At 44.1% G+C, this 23,232-nt stretch overlaps 1 protein-coding gene across 1 annotated transcript in view; it reads right to left on the minus strand.

Annotated features, from left to right (window-relative positions):
* The window catches only part of BCAP29 (B cell receptor associated protein 29), a 79,939-nt gene that overhangs the window by 42,065 nt on the left and 14,642 nt on the right, over nucleotides 1–23,232 (minus strand). The window contains exons 2-3 of the mRNA XM_075345149.1: nucleotides 18,624–18,731; nucleotides 4,491–4,591 (exon numbers count right to left, since the gene is read on the minus strand). Coding sequence (XP_075201264.1) covers nucleotides 4,491–4,591; nucleotides 18,624–18,715 — 193 coding nt within the window. The 5' untranslated portion in view covers nucleotides 18,716–18,731. The remainder of the gene's footprint in view (nucleotides 1–4,490; nucleotides 4,592–18,623; nucleotides 18,732–23,232) is intronic.

Consider the following 23,232-nt stretch of genomic DNA (forward strand, 5'->3'; position numbering starts at 1 on the left):
CACATATCCAATCTCACACACACACACACACACACACATCAGATCACACACACACACACACACACACACACACACCACATCCAGTAATGCTGATTTCTTCTGGGTGGCGGAGAATCCTGAGATGCAGTGCGGTGGAGTGCAAGCAACTGCGGGTGGAACGCTCAGAGGACCTGTGGTTGGAATGCATAGATGCATTCCCCTGCATTACATCCCATCTTTCTCTGCTGTCCAGAAGCAATCAGTATTGCCAGATGTGGTGAGCGAGTGTGAGTGTGATTTGATGTGTGTGCGCGCGATCTTTTGTAAGTGAGTGTCCGGTCAGAAGTAGGGGACGACGGTTTGCAGCATACCTGCTTGGAGCGCCCACTGGAGATCACAGGAGGGCCTGGGAGCCATGCAAACGTCCGGGCCCTAGTAAATATGAGTCTCCTAGGAAAGTGTGGAGGGGGGGGGGGGGGGGGGCGGCTGCTTTATTTTGGTGGTTTCTCCAGGACTAAGACCTACCCCGAAAATAAGCCCTAGTGCATATTTGGAGCAAAAAAGTACAAGACTGTCTTATTTTTGGAAAAAACACGGTAGCGGTAATAGGCTACTGCTAGGGAACAATGGAGTCCGTGCTCCTAGAGCTGATTGGGGTGATCAGACAGTGGCAACCAATCAGTGTAACCTCCCTGCCCTCCTGCTGTGCCATTACAGCTGCTGCTATGTATTGAAAGACTTGCTGGTGATTTCTAATCTACTCCCTCTCACACGCTAATGCCCATGTTTTCCCTCTCTCTCCCACTTACACCCACTGTACCCCCTCCATAACCCCTTCCTCCACCCCATTCTGCCACGATCACTGATCAGTCCCTCATCCAACTTCTGCTCAATTTTTGGCCCTTTTGTTTCTTGCTCCAGTTATTTTGTTCTTCCATTTGCACCTCCTCCATGCAGGCTTCCTGCAGCCGCAGAGCGCTAATCAGTGACACACATCACTGATCAGCATCTATGCTTAAATTTTATTTTCCTGCCCAGGTTTTATTTTTTCTCTACACCACTTCAGTCAGTGGGTCCTGCGGCTGCTGAATTTTTGGCGCAGGATTATTTTTCTTGTCATTTGACATTTTGTAATGTTATCTGTGTGCACATCCTGGGCCGCAGTGCCAATTTTACCACATTTTTTTTTTTGCAAACAGTAAGAAAAAAAATAAAAATATTTTTAGACCAGTTGATGTAGTTATAAATACAGTGTAATCAATATAGCAAAAATTACTGTAGTAACTAGCTTATATTACAGTATTTTGTACTAAAATATAACCAATAGCACCAGATAGTTGCAGGAGTTCAGTCATTTTTTTATCTATGTCCGTTTAGTAATTGTAGTGTAATTTCAGAATTTTAGTGGAAAGTTCTTGTGTAATTATACTACAGGTTTTTCTATTATATATAGGTTTACGCTAAGCGTAATTTAGTTGCGGGATCTCAGGAATTCTTTTTACTGTAATCAGTTTAGTAAGGTTTATTTTGCCAAATTTTTATATTCTATGTTTTATTTTTATTTCAATATTCTTCTCTTGTATTCTTTTTTCCTTTCCTTTCTTCTAATCTAATAAATTTAATAAACAGACACCAAACACATACCTGAATAAAATTTGGTTTCCAATACACATGAAAAACACTACATACATACACACCACCCATGTGAAAAATAAAAAGGACCGCTCTTCCCAAACAGTAAGTTGAGGAGGCATACACCGTCCTTGCCTCCGACACCGATAGTGATGGAGAGGATCCCACATTCCTCTATTTAAATTCCTCGTATTGTACATTCCCCAAAGGGACATTGGCTTAGATGATTGCGGGGAGGCTTAAATTCTGGCTATACATACCCAGAGAGAAAGCAAGGTATGGAATAAAAATGTACAAACTATGCAACAGTACCTCAGGGTTCACCCACAGATTCAGGGTTTACAAAGGGAAGGACACCCGGATTGAACTGCCTAAATGCCCCTTGTTCTGGAAGTGAGTGGGAAAATTGTTTGGGAATTGGTGCACCCACTCTTCAAGTCCCTCTCTGCCAGAGCTACCACACCATGTGGAATTGTGCGCAAACACCAGAGAGACCTTCCTAGGATGCTAATTGGGTAGCTGCTCAGAAAGGGATAGAGCAGAGCACACTCTAGCGACCACCTGCTGGTAGTTAAGTACAGGGAAAACTGGGATTTCCTTGTCCCAATGCATGGAAATGGCAGCACCCCACAGGTCCCAAACTAGAGCGTACAATAAGAACATAAGGAAAGTTGATATCTTTGATCAAGTCCCCCAGCCTTGCAGTGCCATGTGGAAAACAAAAAGCTGGCCGTACACATCTAACAGATGGCACTGTATAACATATATTGTCTCTCGGAATTACTGAAAATGTTCAAGCATTCCAGAGTTATTACCACAGAATGGTGAGAATTGGAAAATTTGGCCTGGTTAGGAAGGTGAAAACTTACTTCTGCGGCAAGGGGTTAACACCAGCCATGGTGTTAATTAATATTGATACAACAACCTTAGACAATGAATTTCAATGGAGTGACAGAAAGTCTTAAAAAAAAAATAAATAAATAAATTACAAAATGATGCAAGGATTTGCAGAAGACAGGCGTAACAATCGCAGCAATCGCAACCATGACTGGACCTGGAGGGTGCACATTCAGCTAAAATACACAGAAACCCATCAGGTCAGCGCGCTGCGATGTGCCGGCCGCCAATTAAGACTATGAATATTCACTGCTCCCCATGCCCAGAATACAGGGCATGGGGAGCAAATAATATGCTGGCACCTGACTGTGCTGTAAGTGGGCATACCATGCATGACAGTGACATTGTGGCTATAATAGGCCATTATCGGAGGAAGACACTGGGGGGAGGCGGTGAGTATAACTGTTTATTTTGTTTACTGTAGCGCCCGGGGGTATAATAATATGTACCAGGATGCGGCCAGTATGGGGACATAAAACAGTCTGGGGCCATTATGGCGACATGTAAACCAGGCTGGGACCATTATGGGGACATCAATACAAGGATGGAGCCATTATGGGGACATGTATACCAGGATGGAGCCATTATGGGGACATGTATACCAGGATGGGGCCATTATGGGGACAGCTTACCAGGATGGGGCCATTATGGGGACATATATGTTCACATTCTGGCCCCATCCTGATATATACCAGGATGGGCCATCATGAGGACATATATACCCATGATGGCATCATGCACCAGGATGTGGTCAGGATGTGGTCATGATGGGGACACATATATCAGGATTAGGACATATACAAAGGAGGGACCATGATGCGGACATACATACCAGGATGGGGCCATATATTGCAGGATATAGTCATGATGAGGTCATACACAAGGATGGGGGGGCATATTTACCAGGAAATGCCCAGGAGAATAAGGGTCAATACTACACAATGAATGGAGGGGGGCAACCTGTATCTCTTTATTGAATTTAAAATGCTACCACAGCCCACTGAAAAGATGGTAATAATTGCAAGCTTTCGAGACTACTCAGGTCTCTTCATCAGGCATGGTATAACACAAAATCTGAAGAGTCACATATTTATACACAACAGGACATAGAAAAGTGCAGTAAAAAAAACAAGTTATATAAAACAGAACTATCACTATGGCACGGGGGCAAACTGTTGTGGCCATAAACTGTTTATGGCCACAACAGTTTGCCCCCGTGCCATAGTGATAGTTCTGTTTTATATAACTTGTTTTTTTTGTTTTTTTTTTACTGCACTTTTCTATGTCCTGTTGTGTATAAATATGTGACTCTTCAGATTTTGTGTTATACCATGCCTGATGAAGAGACCTGAGTAGTCTCGAAAGCTTGCAATTATTACCATCTTTTCAGTTAGCCATTAAAAGGTATCAACCACTGAGGACTCTCAGTTCTTTTAAACAATTTTTTTTTATCTCTACTGGCTAACACGGTACAAAGATATATTTTACTTGTACCACAGCCCAGACATCTAACGAACATGTGGGGGCGGGGGGGGGGGGCAGGCTCAAACTTTGTACCGAGGCCCATCGGACTCTAGTTACACCACTGGTAGAAAATATTAAAATCTTGTGTGTTTTTAGTATGCCAAAATAGGTAACCTATTTGGTTTCTTTATGTATATGTTGTAAGCTGTTTAACATTACCATTATAGAAATTCGAATGTAATAATATCAGGGTGGTGACTTTCTGAGCTTCGGTTTGGTTTGTTAGCCTCTTTCGCACATTCAGCTGTTGTTGGTAAAAATATGAGTAACTTTGTAGATCTTGTGAAACATTATCAGGTAATGCAATAATTTGTTTGTGAAAGCAACATTACCGGTACGGACAGTATGTACCAACCTGGACTATTCCGAGGACTTGTCAGACACAAAGCATGTCTAACAATGTTCAGCATGTCCCGGGTTATCTGTACAAAAGGTGTTTATTCTGGTGTAATACTTACCAAGAAAAAGAACAATCAGTATAACTATGATTGATAAAAATGCTTTGTTCCAGTAGGGTGAAATTTTGCTCCATAACTGATATCTGAATATTTTCTTCCACCTAAAAAACAAAAAACACTAATAATTAAAAGCATTGAACAATACATATAAAACATGGGGGAAAAAATCCTGACTATGGAATACACAGGTTTACACAACAAAATGTTTGATATTTATTAAAAATTCCTGGTGGTGTAAGGGCTCATACAGACGACCGTTCCGTTTGTCCTGGTTAGTTCCATTGTTTGTGCGGACCTACTGACAAGACTATCTTTTCAATGTGTTTTGTGTAAAATCGGATGGCATACGGAAGCACTCCAATAACCATGGACCTCCTTAGTCTTAGAATACCAGACCACAGCTGTCCGCTTTACCTTGGCTGGTGATCCAATTTGGGGGGTGACCCCGTGTTTTTTGTTTTAAATTAATTATTTAATTTAAAATAACAGCATGGGGTGCCCCCTGTTTTGGATTACCAGCTAAGGTGAAGCTGCCAGCCGCAGTCTGCATCACCTTAGCTGGCTACAAAAAATAGGGGGTACCCCACGTCATTTTTTTTAATTATTTATTTATATTTTGGCTAAGTAAAAGGCTAAACACCCTTTAATGCCACATGAAAGGCAAGAAAGAGTGCAATATTACAAAATACTGAGGCGTGGGACATTATATATGTTTTTCATATTTATTATCTATCTAGCTATTAGCTATCCATTATCTATCAATCCAGCTATCTATCCTTCTAGCTTTTGACTATATGTAACCCTCCTTCAGTATTTTTTCCGGTCCCCAAAAAAACCAAAGGCACACGGATGGCACACAGATCGTATACGGAATGGATGCGGATGTCACACGGATGCATCCGTGGAAAAACAGAAACGTTTTTTGCGGAGTGCACGGGACAGTCATGTGAATGTACCCCTAAGTAATGGAGGGACTACTGTCACTAACTGGTGGTGTAGGGTAGTGTCTCCTTGCTTAGGTTTCCTTGTATGGACTGGAGAGAGGGATTGTGTTAAGGGTAATAAACATCTACCTACATAATTATTACTCATCTCTACAAACAGTCAATAATTTGGTATACACAGAGCCTGAGTACCAGCAAAAAAAAATCATATGGTTACTCATATACGAGACGCTCTTTTATTCCATGCATAAAGAAAAACTAAGTTAGAATAAAAAGCAGAATTGCTTTTTCAAATGCACTCTGCCGTTATCAAATCATAAACATTAGGCCCCATTTACATGTTCCAATTTTTAACAGATATGACAAATAACTATTATAACTAGAGATGGGCAAGCACTAAATTGCTCGGTCCTCGAGTCGAGCACGTCAGATGTTCGGACAGGCCCAACTCGAGTAACGAGTGTAATGGAAGTCAATGATTGGGCAGTTCGACTCTCAGCTCACGTATACCCAGCCATAAGCAGAGCATTTCTAGGATGAGGGAGGGCAGGGTGTTTCCCTTTTACAAGTATACTAGCTCCATCAAGTCTAAAGCGGGCTTTACACACAGCGACATCGCTAGCGATGTCGCTGGTGAAAGCACCCGCCCCCATCGTTTGTGCATCACGGGCAAATCGCTGCCTGTGGTGCACAACATCACTAACACCCGTCACACATACTTACCTGCCTAGCAACGTCGCTGTTGTCGGCGAACCGCCTCCTTTCTAAGGGGGCGGTTCTTTCGGCGTCACTAAGTGGCCACCCAATAGAAGCGGAGGGCCGGAGATGAGCGGGTCGAACATCCCGCCAACCTCCTTCCTTCCTCATTGCCGGCGACCGCAGGTAAGGTGATGTTCCTCATTCCTGCGTTGTCACACATCGCGATGTGTGCTGCCGCAGGAACGACGAACAACCTGCGTCCTGCAACATCAACGATATTCGGGAAAGGAACGATGTGTCAACGATCAACGATTAGGTAATTAATTTTGATCGTTAATGGTCGTTCCTGCGTTTCACACGCAACAATGTCGTTGCGTGTAAAGCCCGCTTAAGGCTGAAATCCTGTGCATACATAGATAACTAGTCTCTTTTTCAGACAAGAGGTCTAGATAATTCTTTGCGAGGTAAATATAGTGCGTACAGAAACTATTCAGAACCCTTTTAATTTTTCACTCTGTTTCATAACAGCCATTTGGTAAATTCAAAAAAGTTCATTTTTTTCTCATTAATGTACACTCTGATCCCCATCTTGACTGAAAAAAAACAGAAATGTAGAAATTTTTGCAAATGTATTAAACAAGAAAAACTGAAATATCACATGGTCATAAGTATTCAGACCCTTTGCTCAGTATTGAGTAGAAGCACCCTTTTGAGCTAGTACAGCCAGGAGTCTTCTTGGGAATGATGCAACAAGTTTTTTACACCTGGGTTTGGGGATCCTCTGCCATTCTTCTTTGCAGATCCTCTTCAGTTCTGTCAGGTTGGATGGGGAATGTTGGTGCACAGCCAATTTTCAGGTCTCTCCAGAGATGCTCAATTGGGTTTAGGTCCGGACTCTGGCTGCGCCAGTCAAGAATGGTCACAGAGTTATTCTGAAGCCACTCCTTTGTCATTTTAGCTGTGTGTCATTGTCTTTTTGGAAGGTGAACCTTCAGCCAAGTCTTAGATCCAGAGCACTCTGGAAGAGGTTTTCTTCCAGGGTATCTCTGTACTTGGCCGCACTGATTTTTCCTTCAATTGCAACGAGTTGTCCCGTCCCTGCAGCTGAAAAACACCCCCATAGCATGATCCTGCCACCACCATGTTTCACTGTTGGGATTGTATCGGGCAGGTAATGAGCAGTGCCTGGTTTTCTCCACACATACCGCTTAGAATTATCACCAAAAAGTTCTATCTTACTCTCATCAGATCAGAGAATCTTATTTCTCATAGTCTGAGAGTCCTTCATGTGTTTTTTTTTTTTTGCAAACTCTATACAGGCTTTCATTTGTCTTGCACTGAGGAGAGGCTTCCATTGGGCCACTTTGCCATAAAGGCCCGACTGGTGGAGGGCTGCAGTGATAGTTGACTTTATGGAACTTTCTCCCATCTCCCTACTACATCTCTGGAGCTCAGCCACAGTGATTTTGGGGTTCTTCTTTACCTCTCTCACCAAGGTTTTTCTCCCATGATTGCTCAGTTTAGCTGGATGGCCAGATCTAGGAAAAGTTCTGGTGGTTAAGGATTATGGAGGCCAGTGAGCTCTTAGAAACCTTGAGTACTACAGAAATTCTTTTGTAACCTTGGCCAGATCTGTGCCTTGCCACAATTCTGTCTCTGAGCTCCTTGGGCAGTTCTTTTGATCTCATGATTCTCATATGGTGTGACATGCACTGTGAGCTGTGAGCCTTTCCAAATCAAGTCCTATCAGTTTAATTAACCACAGCTGGACTTCAATGAAGGAGTAGAACCATCTCAACGAGGATCACAAGGAAATATACAGCATGTGACTTAAATATGAGTGTCTGAGCAAAGGGTCTGAATACGTATGACCATGAGATATTTCAGTTTTTCTTGTTTAATAACTTTTAAAAAATTTCTACATTTGTTTTTTTCTGTCAAGATGGGATACAGAGTGTACATTAATGAGAAAAAAATGAACTTTTTTGAATTTACCATATAGCTGCAATGAAAAATTTAAAGGGGTCTGAATACTTTCCATACCCACTGTATATCAGCTGCATCTGCACAATCCCTTTCCGGCAATTTATACTCAAGTATAGGCTGTTTAGTCCCTAAACAGTTTTTTTGGCACTAGAAAAACCTCTTTCCCACAGCTGCAGTTTGTTGAAAAACTGGTCACCCTCCTGGGTCCAGTGCGGAGTCACCGCTGCGGTTTTAGGAGTCTGTTATTGCCTGCAACATTAGGACATCGACAGTGCTGCAGCCACTCAGTGACTGGATACATGATGTTGAGCCACAGCCAACTGATAGTCAAAGACTAGTCATTAAGTTCCAAACTAGGTCACTTCCTTAAGGGGTTAATAATATTTCTGATGCTTTAAATATTGCTACATTTCTTAACATAATAAGCCAGGAGGTTATTTGGTGACTAATTATGTTTGGTAAATGTTCAGTTCAGTCAACAGATGTTGTACCCTATCCCAAGATCTCTTCCAGGATATCTAGACTCCCACAATGAGCTCCTGGCGAGTTTTTGCAGTTGCAGATCTTCTGCACTCATTAGGTAAATTTGTTAATGAGTACTTTTCTCCATTTTAAGTGCATTTTTTAAAATTCAGTGAAGCAGGAGAGAGTGGTTGTAATGCCTGGCTGCTGCACAGACAATGCATTTATTTTACTTTTTTGGGTTGTCTTGTTTTAACCCCTTAACGATCACAGGCAGTAAAATTATATCCCTGCGGTCATAATGTTAATCCCACCCAGCTGCCTCGGGCAGCCGAGGGAAAATCCGCGCACATCAGCTGATTTGTAGAGCTGATATGTGTGCCTAGCAGGCAAGAGCAGATCCGCTATCTGCCCGTATCTGTTAACCCCTTAAATGGCGCTGTCAAAACGTGACAGTGCCATTATAATCTCGGTTGCAGTTAAAGTTTACTCACCGCCCAACACCGGAAGTCACGTGACGTGATGACGTGGATCCAATGGATATCATGGTAGCACAGGGTCATGTGATGACTTGTGTAGCGCACATGACTCACTTCCTGTTTCACCTGACCGAGAGCTGTGTGAGACAGGAGATGAGCATTTCTGATGATCACAGCTGTGTAGCTGTGATCAGCAGATATGGAAGGGCAATCAGATTACTTAAAGGAACTAGTAAAATAAAAAAAAAATGAAAAATTAAAAAAAATAAAACCTAAAAAGTTCAAATCATCCCCCTTTCACTCCATTGAAAATTAAGAAGCAAAAAATTGAATCCAGCGGACCATAGGCAGAGAGATATATAAAATAAGCCTTTTATTTTAGCAAAAAATGAAAACCTTCACGGTACAGGCTCGCACAATAAACAAGAAAAAAATACCTCCTTCCAACGCATTTCGACAAATGAACAGTCGCTACATCTTAATCATGAATATAAAGTATTCTGACACAGACTCCTAAAAAAGTCCAGGCATATCCCGCTATGCAACAGTGCTACCACTCAATCAATGAAATACACATGTTAAATGCACCTGTGCATTATTATGGATATACCTGGACTCTATCTCAGTACATAACAAAGTATACATAAGATTAAAACACATGAATATATGAATTAAACCGCATCTATCAACATTAACACGTGCAGATATTAAAGAAATCTTGCTAAATAATCCTAAGGATACTGTGTAATAAGATCTTGGCAGATATTTAACCTTTGTGGATTTCTTCAACACAATTTAAAAATCCAAAATGATTCTCCGTTGAGAATTTTTTTCTGAAAATATCCACCTCTATCTGATTGTATAACCTTCTGGAGACCGCTGAACAACCGCATAAGTTTGTTTTACCAGAGTCCACAATGTGTCTTCTGATGCGGTTCTTCAGTGTCCCCACCTACTGTACCACCCCAGATAATGTACAGAACAGAAAACGCAATCAATTAAATGAATAACCCCTTCGCTATTACAATTTTGATGTCAATTAATTTGATATTTAAGACCTGTCGTAAAACAAGAAAAATTGTTTCCCTTAACTATACATGAACATGCCTTACAAGGGAAATGTCCACACTTAAAAAAAGCCTTTGGATGAGAGCCATGTTTGATCTGCTTTCTTATAATCTTCGTGGAGACTAGGACACAAACTATTTCTTAATGTTGGTGCACGTTTAGACACGAATCTTAGGCTGCTTTAACACTACGTTTTTTTAACATGCGTCATGAACATTTTTTTGCTGTAAAAGTGGATCCTGTTTTTACAAAGAAAAATGCATGCAAACGCATGTGTTATTTTGTAGGATCCTGCCACTTGACGTTTATGGGCGGGCATTGAAGTCATGTGATCGGGAGTGAGGGGAACTGAACGTGATAGATTGAGAGCCGGCATCTGACAGCTGCAGACGCTGGTAACTAAGGTAAACATTGGGTAACTAAGCGAAGCGCTTTGCTTGGATACCCGATATTTACCTTGGTTACAAGCATCCGTAGCTGCTAGGAGCCGGGCTGCCTGCTCCCTACACACGTAACCAAGATAAACATTGGGCAACTAAGTGAAGCGCTTTGCTTCACTTATATTTACCTTGGTTACGAGCGTCCGCCGCTCTCAGGCGGGAGAGAGAGAGAGGAGAGAGGGAGGGAGGGAGAGCGGGAGAGGGAGGGGGGGAGAGAGAGCGGGAGAGGGAGGGGGGGAGGGAGAGAGAGCGGGAGAGGGAGGGGGGGAGAGAGAGCGGGAGAGGGAGGGGGGGGGAGAGAGAGCGGGAGAGGGAGGGGGGGAGAGAGAGCGGGAGAGGGAGGGGGGGGAGAGAGAGCGGGAGAGGGAGGGGGGGAGAGAGAGCGGGAGGGGGGGGAGAGAGAGAGGGAGGGGGGGAGAGAGAGAGGGAGGGGGGGAGAGAGAGAGGGAGGGGGGGAGAGAGAGAGGGAGGGGGGGAGAGAGAGAGGGAGGGGGGGAGAGAGAGAGGGAGGGGGGGGAGAGAGAGAGGGAGGGGGGGAGAGAGAGAGGGAGGGGGGAGAGAGAGAGGGAGGGGGAGAGAGAGAGGGAGGGAGGGGGAGAGAGAGAGGGAGGGAGGGGAGGAGAGAGAGAGGGAGGGAGGGGGAGAGAGAGAGGGAGGGAGGAGGGGGAGAGAGAGAGGAGGGAGGGGTGGAGAGAGAGAGGGGAGGGAGGGGGAGAGAGAGAGGGGAGGGAGGGGGAGAGAGAGAGGGAGGGAGGGGGGAGAGAGAGAGGGAGGGAGGGGGAGGGAGAGAGGGAGGGAGGGGGGAGGGAGAGAGGGAGGGAGAGGGGAGGGAGAGAGGGAGGGAGGGGGAGGGAGAGAGGGAGGGAGGGGGAGGGAGAGAGGGAGGGAGGGGGAGGGAGAGAGAGAGGGAGGGGGAGAGAGAGAGGGAGGGAGGGGGAGAGAGAGAGAGAGAGAGAGAGAGAGAGAGAGAGAGAGAGAGAGAGAGAGAGAGAGAGAGAGAGAGAGAGAGAGAGAGAGAGAGGAGAGAGAGAAGAGAGAGAGAGAGGAGAGAGAGACTGATCACGCCAGGCTGGTTTCTGGGCATGCTCAGTAGAGCAAGGAGGATCATGTCTATCAGCATGCCAGCGTTCACATACGTTTGCGTGCAGTATAGTCAGAATCCAGTGAAAAACAGTATTTGGGAGCAGCTCAAAAACACTACAAGTAACGTTTTTGAAAAAAGTTAAAAAACTGCAAGTCGTTGGATCCTCACTATAACACACGCAAACGCAGGTGAACGCATGTTGACACGAGTCCATTGCAAATGCATTGACATGAAAACGCATTTGCACTGGATCCATTTTTGCGTTAAAAAAAACGTTCATGACGCATGTTAAAAAAACGTAGTGTGAAAGCAGCCTTATTGGGGTTTTTTTTCAGTGATTCCGTCAATGTATTATTCTGATTTAAAATGGGTAAATATTTATTTATGATTCCAACAATTGTTTTAACTTGCGGACTAAACGTTGTTGAGAAAGTAAAGTAATGGGTGTGCTGTGCTCTCTATTTTTATATATTTACATATTGCTGTGTATACTTACAGGAAGGTATAACAGCTTCCTCTGTCTCAGCAAACATATGATCACCGGGTGATGGGAAGGAGCTATATTAGATCTCAATAGACCCAAATCAGATGTGCACTACTGCTAAGAGGCTGAATTTGTCCTGTAACTTGAGATTATGGGGGACGCATAATAAAAGGAAATCAGCAATAATAGAAATGTATTTTAATGTTGAAATGCCCCCCCAAAGGTCTTGTATGGAGTCTAGCATATGAAGAATGAATGAAAAAATAATAATTAAAAACATGAATAAAAAGCTGCGCCCTTGGCGAGAAAAAGAAACTCATGTCCAATATATAAAAAGAAATAAGAAGTATGGATAATAATAACATTGTTCTATCTTAAGTGCTAAAGATATTATGGCCTTTATATGACTGTTCATTGTTATATTTAAATATTACTATCTATATACTGAGCTATCTTTATATGGCAAATGTCAGTTGTACCATATTTGAAATTGTTAATAAAAACGAAGTTAAAAAAAAAATATATATATAAAAAGAATTGTTCAAGGAAACGGAAGACAGTTTAAGATGTGTTCGTTTGTGTTATAAAAAAAAAACAAAAAAAAAAACCCACAACATATTCAATTACTTAAGTAAGATTTTTTTTAGCTTTGTCATCAACAGTTTTAGACAAATATAAAAATGTAAAAGAAAAAACTTGCATATGCTTCCACCAACAGATTTATTAGGCGGCTTTCACACTTGCGTTGTTTTGCATCAGTTGTAATCCGTCGCCTTGAGGAAATACGGTATCCTGCAAAATATTTTGCAGGATTCCGTTTTTTCCCCATTGACTTGTATGGACGACGGAGTGTGACTGATGGCCTAGCGTTGCATCTGCCGCGTGATGGATCAGTCGTGGAACGACTGACCGTCGGGCGGCAGGAACACGGCATGTAGCGTTTTTTGAGTGGCGGAATCCTTTTGTTTTCACTGTGTATGCTCAGGTTTTGTGTTTAATCATTGAAATCAATGTCTCTCTCAGAGGCCGAACGATCAGCTGATCGACTGGCGGCGGCTTTTGTGAACGATCAGCTGATCAGCCGGCGGCGGCTTTTGTGAACGATCAGCTGACGGCAGCTTTTGTGAACGATCAGCTGATTGGCCGGCGGCGGCTTTTGTGAACTTTCAGCTGATTGCCCGGCTACTGTGAACGATTAGCTGATCGACTGGCTGCCGGGTGATCACTTGATTGTTCACAATAGCATGCCACCAGTAAAACAGTAAAAAAAAACAAAACAAAACAACGGATAGCTTTTTTCAGCATCAGTCACATCAGTTGTGCCACTATCTCTAACGCATCCGTTGCATCAGTCACACAACGGATTGTGACTGATGCAAAACAACGCAAGTGTGAAAGGAGCCTTTGAGATGTCACATGCTATCTAAAGTATATAAGGTGTTGCTGAAAAGACACATGCAATGTTGCACAGCCTACGCAGCACTGCAGGTCAGACCTAAAGCTGGGATAGTGTATTCACCATGGTTGCAGTGACACCTGCAGGATATCACCCGCTATGACAGTCTCTCAAAATCAGACAGACAGTCAGTAAGCTGCCATGGCCCTGTAGGAGAGGTCGTAGGTAGTCACCATAATATCCCATGTTTTTGTCAAGGATTTTGAGCTCTATCTCAGAAAAACAAAGCTTCAACCACTGCACAGATATATTATGGAATTATTTGTGACAGAATTTTGGACTCCAAAATGACAAATAAAATAACAAAAAGGTAGAAATTCACTTTACATTTTTTTCAGCACTCGAGTGGCACTTTAAATTTAAAGGGGTTATCCGGCTTATTTTGACTTTTTTCATTATTACCCTATTGGGCTACATTGGGGCAGGTAAGTAGATAGTGAGCACTTACCTGCCCTGCTGTCAGCCCCTCTCCCCCGGCTCAGAGTGATCATGTGACCGCTCCTGCCGCGATTTTGCTGCTTCCGGTCATTTCATGTCAACATGGGCAGGGCCATGTTGACATGCAAATCTGGAACAGCATGTTGCCGCCCTGCTGGGTGGGTACAGTGCGTGAGTCCCCGCCACCTTCCCTGTACCCTTCCACACATTCCCCCGCACCCCGTACTCTCCCCGCCCACGGTGTCACCGCCAGCACCGGACCCCTGCTCAGGATAGAGTGCCCGTGTGGTCTGTGTTCCGCTCCAGCCCCGCGGCTGCCTTCATTGCAGTGTGTGTCTGCCAGCACTGCAGGGTGAGAATCTGCATGCGGGCAGACACACACTGCAATGAAGGCAGCCGCGGGGCTGGAGCGGGAATGACGAGCGCTGCTGCCAGGAGGCAGATGACATCTTCATTACCTGCTGTGACGATCTTCCCTTCACTCCTGTCAGCGCGGTCACTGCCTTCTATGCCCGCAGCGTTATCACGTCACTAGCGGTGACGTCACGGGTGATCCTGCTGAGAACGCGGCGGGCATAGAAGTCAGTGACCGCGCTGACGTCAGGAGTGAAGAGGAGATCGTCACTGCAGGTAATGATCTCATCTGCCTCCTGGCAGCAGTGCTCGTCTTCCCCTGCAGTGACCTGGGCTATTGATGTTAGCTCAGGTCACTGCATTGCTCTCCCAGCCAATGGGGAACATTCTGTTCTTCATTGACTGGGACATCAATGACTATTGTATGGACTGTCATGTGTCCCCCTTATTGGATTACGCCGGACCCGGATTTGATTGTTCTTTTCAATAAATTGGTGAAAGATGGAATGTGTTGGGGAGTGTTTTTTCAAATAAAACTTTTTTCGTTGTCTATTTTTTTTATTACTGACTGGGTTGGTGATGTCGGGTATATGATAGATGCCGTGACATCACCAACCTCAGGGCTTGATGCCAGGTGACATTACACATCTGGCATCAACCCCATATATTACCCCGTTTGCCACCGCACCAGGGCAACGGGATGAGTTGGGGCAAAGCGCCAGGATTGGCGCATCTAATGGATGCGCCACTTCTGGGGTGGCTGCGGCCTGCTATTTTTAGGCTGGGGAGTGTCCAATAACAGTGGACCTCCCTAGTCTGAGAATACCAGACCACAGCTGTCCGCTTTACCTTGGCTGGTGATCCAATTTGGGGGGGGACCCCACGTTTTTTGTTTTAAAGTATTTATTTAATTTAAAATAACAGCGTGGGGTGCCCTCTGTTTTGGATTACCAGTCAAAGTGAAAGTGAAGCTGCCAGCTGTGGTCTGCAGGCTGCAGCCGTCTGCTTTACCCTAGCTGGCTACAAAAGATAGGGGGGACCCCACGTCGTTATTTTTTTTTTAATTATTTTTTGGCTAAATACAAGGCTAAGCACCTTAGTGCCACATGAAAGTCACTAAAGGGTGCCAGCTTAGACAATGTAGGGAGGTGGTACATTATATTGGTCTTTGTCATCTATCCATCTATTCATCTATCCATTATCTGTCTATCTATCCATTCAGTCATTCATTCATTCCTCTATCTCTCTATCTCTATATCTATCTATTCATCTCTATATCTACTCATCTATTTATCTTTCTTGCTGCTTCCGTTTTTTGCGGTCTGCAAAAGAAACGGAAGGCACATGGATGACACACGGATGCATCCGTGAAAAAATGGGCCGTTTTGTTGCGGACCGAAAAACGGAACGGTCATGTGAATGTAGCCTACATGTGTTCCCTATGGGGGTAGGGGTCGGTACAGAACGATGGTGGGGGTCGGTACAGAGCGCTCTGTGTGTGTGTGTGTGTGTGTGTGTGTGTGTGTGTGTGTGTGTTTGTGTGTGTGTGTGTGTCCCGATGTGGGGCTGTGATATCCAATGCTGTAGTGATAACAGGTCAGGTGCTGGGGCAGAATACTGACAGGGAATGTGTGCAGAGGGCAGTCAGAGGGAGGGGCTGGATAGTGAGGCCGGGCAGGGGGCGAGCCTGGACACTGAGGCTGGGCGGTGCCAGCTCTGACTGAGGTTTAGCACAGGAAGTGGTCAGTTTGCTGCAGCAAAATGTAAACAAAGAGCTGCAGAGAATAAAGGGATAATTCAAGAGGAACAAAAGTTAGAAAAGAAAAAATAACAATGATGGGGTGATTTATATGACAATACAGCACAGATAAACTAAAAAATTTTTGGTACGCTAATGTCAGACAACCCCTATAAGCCTCCTGCGCCCACTATGATACTGACCCTCCTGCCCCCACTATAATACTCACCCTCCTGCCCCCACTATAATACTCACCCTCCTGCCCCCACTATAATACTCACCCCCCTGCCCCCACTATAATACTCACCCTCCTGCCCCAACTATAATACTCACCCTCCTGCCCCCACTATAATACTGACCCTCCTACCCCCACTATAATACTGACCTTCCTGCCCCCACTATAATACTCACCCTTCTGCCCCCACTATAATACTCACCCTCCTGCCCCCACTATAATACTCACCCTCCTGCCCCCACTATAATACTCACCCTCCTGCCCCCACTATAATACTCACGCTCCTGCCCCAACTATAATACTCACCCTCCTGCCCCCACTATAATACTGACCCTCCTGCACCCACTATAATACTCACCCTCCTGCCCCCACTATAATACTCACCCTCCTGCCCCCACTATAATACTCACTCTCCTCCTGCCCCCACTATAATACTCACCCTCCTGCCCCCACTATAATACTCACCCTCCTGCCCCCACTATAATACTGACCCTCCTGCACCCACTATAATACTCACCCTCCTGCCCCCACTATAATACTGACCCTCCTGCACCCACTATAATACTGACCCTCCTGCCCCCACTATAATACTCACCCTCCTGTGTTTTCAACCCTTTTCAGCGCCACTCCGGTCCCACAGTACCATCATGTGTAAGTAATGTCTGAATGGCAGGAGGGCAGAAGTTACATTACAAGTGCCTAATGCATTTGTGGGAGAGCCAGAACAAGGCCAGACTATTTTACTTTTTTACTATGGGTGTAAGAACTAACAGGCAGGTAGTTACTTACTACCAGACTGTTTTGCCCTGCGCAGATCTCTGCCTGTGATTCTGCGGCTTCTGCTTATGTCATGTCGACAGAGCAACCATTTCTCTTCCGTTCTGCTCTGTTGACAGGACGTGACGGCTGATGTCATGCTGATTGACTGCTAGCTACCCATTGCCTAACTGCTCTGGGAGACAGCTATCAATCAGCATGACACCAGCAGCCTGGAAAAGCTGCTGCGCTGACATAAAGCAGCACAATCGTCAGTAGGAGCGGTATAGTACCGCTATTTGCTGGCGTAAGGTAGATCACACAGGTACTTACTAACTACTTGCCTGTTAGTTCACAGGCCCATAGTAAAAAAAAAATAAAATAGTCCCGGACACCCCCTTTAACATTTCATCTTGTCCTTCTTATTTTTCAATAATAAAGTAAACTCCAAAAAAACCTTCCTAGTATTCTTATATTTATATGAAGACATTTGAAGTGAAGCCCAGGACATAAAATATAGGTTGGGACACAGAGATCAATTTGGTTTAGATGATATGTGGGTTTCAAGTGGGGAAGTAATAATTAAAATACTATATTACAATAGAATAATTAAAGAGGTTGTCCATCCTTAGGCTACAAATCTACAGACACTACTTATGGCCATATTCAAACATGACTGTGTCTGGATTCACTCAATACACTTGGCAATTAGATGGGCAAGGCCTTGCTCAATGCAAATGTATTGAGCGAATATGGACACTGTCAAGTTGAAATGTGGCCGGAAGTAGGGAAATCACATACATGAGGTCACATGATCTCTCGCTCCCAGCACCGGAGAATCCTCGACCGTGCAATGCGGGCGAAATAAGGAGTCACAAGTCTGCAGTCACATACAGGCCAGACAATCCCTTTAAATTCCATCATTAATACTCACTGTGACAATTAAATACAGAGCATAAATCACAAAGTGCTCAAAACAAATTCTCCATGAATTAGGAAGCTGCATAGCAAACTTGCAGCTATAAAGAGCTTTCAGGCTGCTCCAAAAATACCCCAAGCAGCTGGTGAGATCATATTCCTTCTTTTAGCAGCAGTCGGTTGTACCTAAAATATTTACTATATGGCAAAAAGGATTCTGTCACAACACGTTACATTGGAGGAACATGTATACCTCGGGAAGGCTGTGACGTATCCCAATGTATAGGCTCCAATACACCCCTATTGTAGAAACAAAAAAAATACATACTATATGCTTTTACTGTGTACATCTGAAATAGTGTATGTACTTGTGTACTGCACAATACTGTACCACCAAGAAAAAAGTGTTATGATGTGTACTGAGCCATTAGAGCCCCATGGTTATATTTGGTGTATACTGGACTAAACACAGGGGGTCTTACATGAAGTTAACACTGACTAACAGGTTATCCAAATAAATGATCCATCCATTGTATAATAAAAGCAAATAAAGTAACTTGATTGTACACACGTAATAAAACTTCTATTGTACCTTGATGGCGAAATAAATGGGATGCAAAGAATTAAAATAACTCCAACTTCCCCATACAGGAACAATGCCACTGCTGTCCACTGAAAAGTCATATCAGGTCCTCGAATTCTAGAAAAAAAAGGAAACAAACGTGTTATAGGCCCATGGGCACTTTTTTTTTGTTTTTTTACAAGGCAGTAGCAGACATTCTGAAGTCATCATGGACACTGATCAATCACAGCATCAACCGGAATGAGTCAAAGGCCAATCAATAATATGCTAACGTTCTATATCAGATCACCTGGTGTCAGATTCTGGTAATAATGACTATATATGAAAACATGCCACAGAGAGCACTGTAAAAACACAAAGCAATGGCAGTTTTGTTTTGGGTTTCTTTTGCTCTCATCTGTTGCTGATGGTAACTCAGAATGTGAAATGATATGTAGATTGTGATTAGTTGTTATAGAGTATACTGCCATTTTTCTATGCAATATCCATGTTGACTGGCTGCCAAGTAATACTACTAACTCACAAAAAAATGGGTGGTGTAAAACATCACTGTCAAAAGGCGCAACGTCCATTCATCCAAGTCACATAATTAAGTGCAGAGGTGTCCAAAAGTGACAGCATTTTAGCATGGGTAAACTTCAGATGTTACACCTCCAAGATATTGGTGTGGTTCTCCACAAGCAAAGTATGCTGTTACCCTGATGCCCAATCACTACTTTATACAGAAACGTGGAAAGGGCCACAGCTGACGATTTGTATTCTTTAACAGCCTTCGCCTCGATCTCGAGTCATAGCGACATGATGGATGGCCGATCTGTAGGCAGATCAATCTTGTGCAGCACTAGATAAGTCCACCAAGGTCTTTTCCAGCGTTATCTTGATTGTATCAAGCCATCTGGTTGTTGGTCTTCCTCTTTGCCTTGTTCCTTCTATTCTTCCAACGTTTATGTCCTTCTATAGTGATTGCTCTCTTTGTATGAGGTGTCCAAAGAAGGCTTGTCATAGCTTGGTGATCCTTGCTTTAAGTGACAGGTCTGGCTTGATTTGTTTAAAAATTGATATGTTTTTTTGCCACATTGATAACATGCTTCTCCAGCGCCACATTTTGAAGGCGCTGATTCTTCTTCTGTCTTGTTTCTTTATCATCCAGTCTTCTCATCCATATGTTATCCAGAGAAGACCAGACTACATATGAGCCGTGTATTCGTAGCCAGTGAAATGTTCCTTGATTTGAAGACCTTGTCCAGTGAATTCATTGATGATTTGCAAATAGCTATTCTTCTTTTGGCTTCCAGTGTCATCACTGCATCTTGAGTGATCATTGATCCGAGTAGGCTGAAGTCCTTTAAAACTTCTAGTTCATCGCCATCCATCCCAAATGTGTCACAGTCGAACCTGGCAGTAGTAAATATCTTTGTCTTCTTTGTGTGGAGCAGCAGTCCCATGTTCAAGTTTTCTAGCTTGACACTCCATAATAAATCATTAATTCTATCTATACTTCTTGCTATCAATGATATCATCTACATATTCAAATTGTTGATGATTCGTGGAGCAAATTTGGTGATACTTTGGTGACACTTAGACCCCATGATATTGTTCTACGTGTCCCAAAACAAGAAGGGGAGCGAATACTTGTACTTTTAAGGTTGTCCAGTGAAAACAAGTTATCACCTATCTATTGGATGGATGATAACTTGATGATCAGTTTGAGTCCAACCACTCTGGCATAAGGGGGACCTTTTTATCTCAACTGTAGTGCATCGCAGAAGACAGGGAAAAAACGGGTTTTATGTCGCGCTAAAAACCACAAGTGTTGCTGAAGAAATTAATGTTCTTTTATTAAACAATTCCAACGCGTTTCAGAGACACGTCCGTCTCCTTCCTCAGGGAAAAGAAATTTCTTTTTTCCCTGAAGGAGACGGACATGTCTCTGAAACACGTTGGAATTGTTTAATAAAAGAACATTAATTTCTTCAGCAACACTCGTGGTTTTTAGCGCGACATAAAACCCGTTTTTTCCCTGTCTTCTGCGATATAGCATATGCTTAACGGGGCTGCTGCTAGACCACCCAGGCACTCACAAACGTCTACAAAGGGGTTGTGACTGGCACAACCCGATCAGGTGAGTGCATCTTTCTCACCCTTAAACCGGGTAAGACCCTATTGCGCCTTTTTCTCTCCCATCTAAGGCTATGTTCACACTAGAAAAATGATTTTTCTTAAGAAATTTCTTAAGAAATTTCTTAAGAGTGCACCTGTGTTAAAAAACGCACCAAAAACGCACCTGCGTTTTTGCCGCGTTTTCGGTGCGTTTTTGGTGCGTTTTCGGTCCGTTTTTGGTGCGTTTTTACCGCTGGTTGCTCCCTGCGTTATTGTGCCAATTATCTATGGCAAAAAACGCAGTTAGCTGCAGAAAAGAAGTGACATGCTCATTCTTTTTCTTAAGAAAATCTACTGAAAGAATTTTCTTAAGAAAAAAACGCAGTGTGTGCACAGCTAATTTTTTTTGCCATAGGTTTTGCTGGGGAATGTCTGCAGAAAGGTTACAAGAATTTCTCAAGAAATTTCTGCAGCAAAAACGGACCAAAAACGGACCCAAAACGCAGGTAAAAAACGCAGTGTGTGAACATAGCCTTATAGTTGTAGTGCAGCAGTGCACTTCCCAGACCGCTGCTCCAGTCACTCCCTATTGGGCTGTGCTCAGCTTTTTCCAGGAGCGCCATAAAGAATGAATGGAGTGGCAGTTGTGAAATGTGTAAAAACTACAAAGACTGTGACCCCAATACATCAAGAATCAGTGATGTTTGAGTGACTCAATAAGATGCTCCATGTGCTCGACAATCTTAATCTTATGCCAAGGACTGGAGTAAGACTTGTGGCATAAGGTTCACTACAGCTAGTCATGAATTAGACAAACGAGCGTAGCCATGTCACACTCCCATTTCACCCCCATCTCTGCTCACTTGGGTAGAAGTGGCCAAAATGCTAAAAATCTAAATGTTTTAAGCAACTCTGTGTTTTGCAACTTTTCAAAGTGTTTTGTAGTGGATTTCAGGCAGAATTGCTTTAATGAATTAGTGCCTAAATGAGTATATGGCTATAGCAAAGAACGGAAGTGTCCATGGCTACAGCAGGGAATGAAAGTTTCCATGTCTGCAGCAGAGAACGGAAGAGTACATTGCTACATCATAGAATGGAAAAGTACACGGCTACAGCACAGAAAAGTACATGGGTACAGCATACAACAGTACATGGCTACAGCATAGAAAGGAATCGTACATAGCTGTAGCAAAGATAATGGAAACATACACAGCTACAGCACAAAACAATCATACATGGCTATAGCACAGAATGGAATTGTACACGGCTACAGCACAGGACAGTGCACGGGTACGGCATACAACAGTTCATGGGTACAGCACAGAACAGTACAAGGTTACAGCAGAGAATGGAACAGTTCTTGGGGATAGAAAAAAACTAAATAGTACATGGGTACAGTAGAGAACAGAATAGTACACAGTTATATATACACTTATCTGTGCAACAATATAACCCAGTGGTAATCGACAACGGATGTGCCTTGGCACACTTTGCAGTACACCTACACTAGCACACCATGTAGTACATCAGTAGGAGAGCTACTGCAGGTGAACGCAGAGACAACCCTGTGCTCAGGTCACTCAAGAGCCGGCACACTTCACATTATGGAGGTGGCTTAACAGTACTTGATTGGTGTAAGAGGATGCCCAGACAAAGTATGCATGCATCCAACACCCTACAGCAGAGGTCCCCAACTGCCGGTCCGCGGACCAGGACCGGGCCGTTGGGGGTTTTCAGCCAGTCCGCGGCGCCGCTGACAGCTAGCTCTGCGGCCCTGCGCCTGGTCAGAGCACGCTCTGTGTGGATTGATAATGTTCTCTGCCGTAGCCGTGACAGCTTGCAGCTCCCGGCAAAGAACATTATGCAGGATGGGGCGGGGCATCGGGCGGGTCTTTGTGACGCAGCCATCCACAGCACAGCATGGTACCTGTTGCACGGGACGGGGCGGGGCATCGGGCGGGTCTTAGTGACGAGGCCTTCCAGCACAGCATGGCATGTACTTGACGGGGTGGGGCGGCAGGCTCTCCTCACTGACTCGCCCCCGGCAGAACATTGACGCAACTCCCGGTACCGGCGTTCAGTGTGTAGCGCTGCTAAGCAGCAGTGCTGTATACACCGACGCTCATAAAGGAACACACTTCGGGTTTCATTGTCTCCTATCACCCCTAGATGAGACTGTCTTGTTGCAGGAAAACAAGCCCAGTGCTCCCACTGATCCAGGGAAACAAGCCCAGTGCTCCCACTCATTCTGAACCTATAGTAAGTTGAATCACATTCTCATTATAAATGTCATAATTATATAATAAGCATGCACTAAGCTCCACCCCTCCATAACCCCGCCCCATATGACCAAAGCTCCGCCCATGTCCCACCGGGCCATGGAAAACTGGTCTTGCTTAAACCCGGTCCCTGGTGCAAAAAAGGTTGGGGACCTCTGCCCTACAGTATCTGCAAGCAAACCTCAAAATCTGCTGGTTGTACCATGCAGACAGGAACTGAAGAACAGAGTGTGTTCCTC

This window comes from Anomaloglossus baeobatrachus, chromosome 4, assembly GCF_048569485.1.
Source record: "Anomaloglossus baeobatrachus isolate aAnoBae1 chromosome 4, aAnoBae1.hap1, whole genome shotgun sequence".
Classification (NCBI taxonomy): Eukaryota; Metazoa; Chordata; class Amphibia; order Anura; family Aromobatidae; genus Anomaloglossus; species Anomaloglossus baeobatrachus.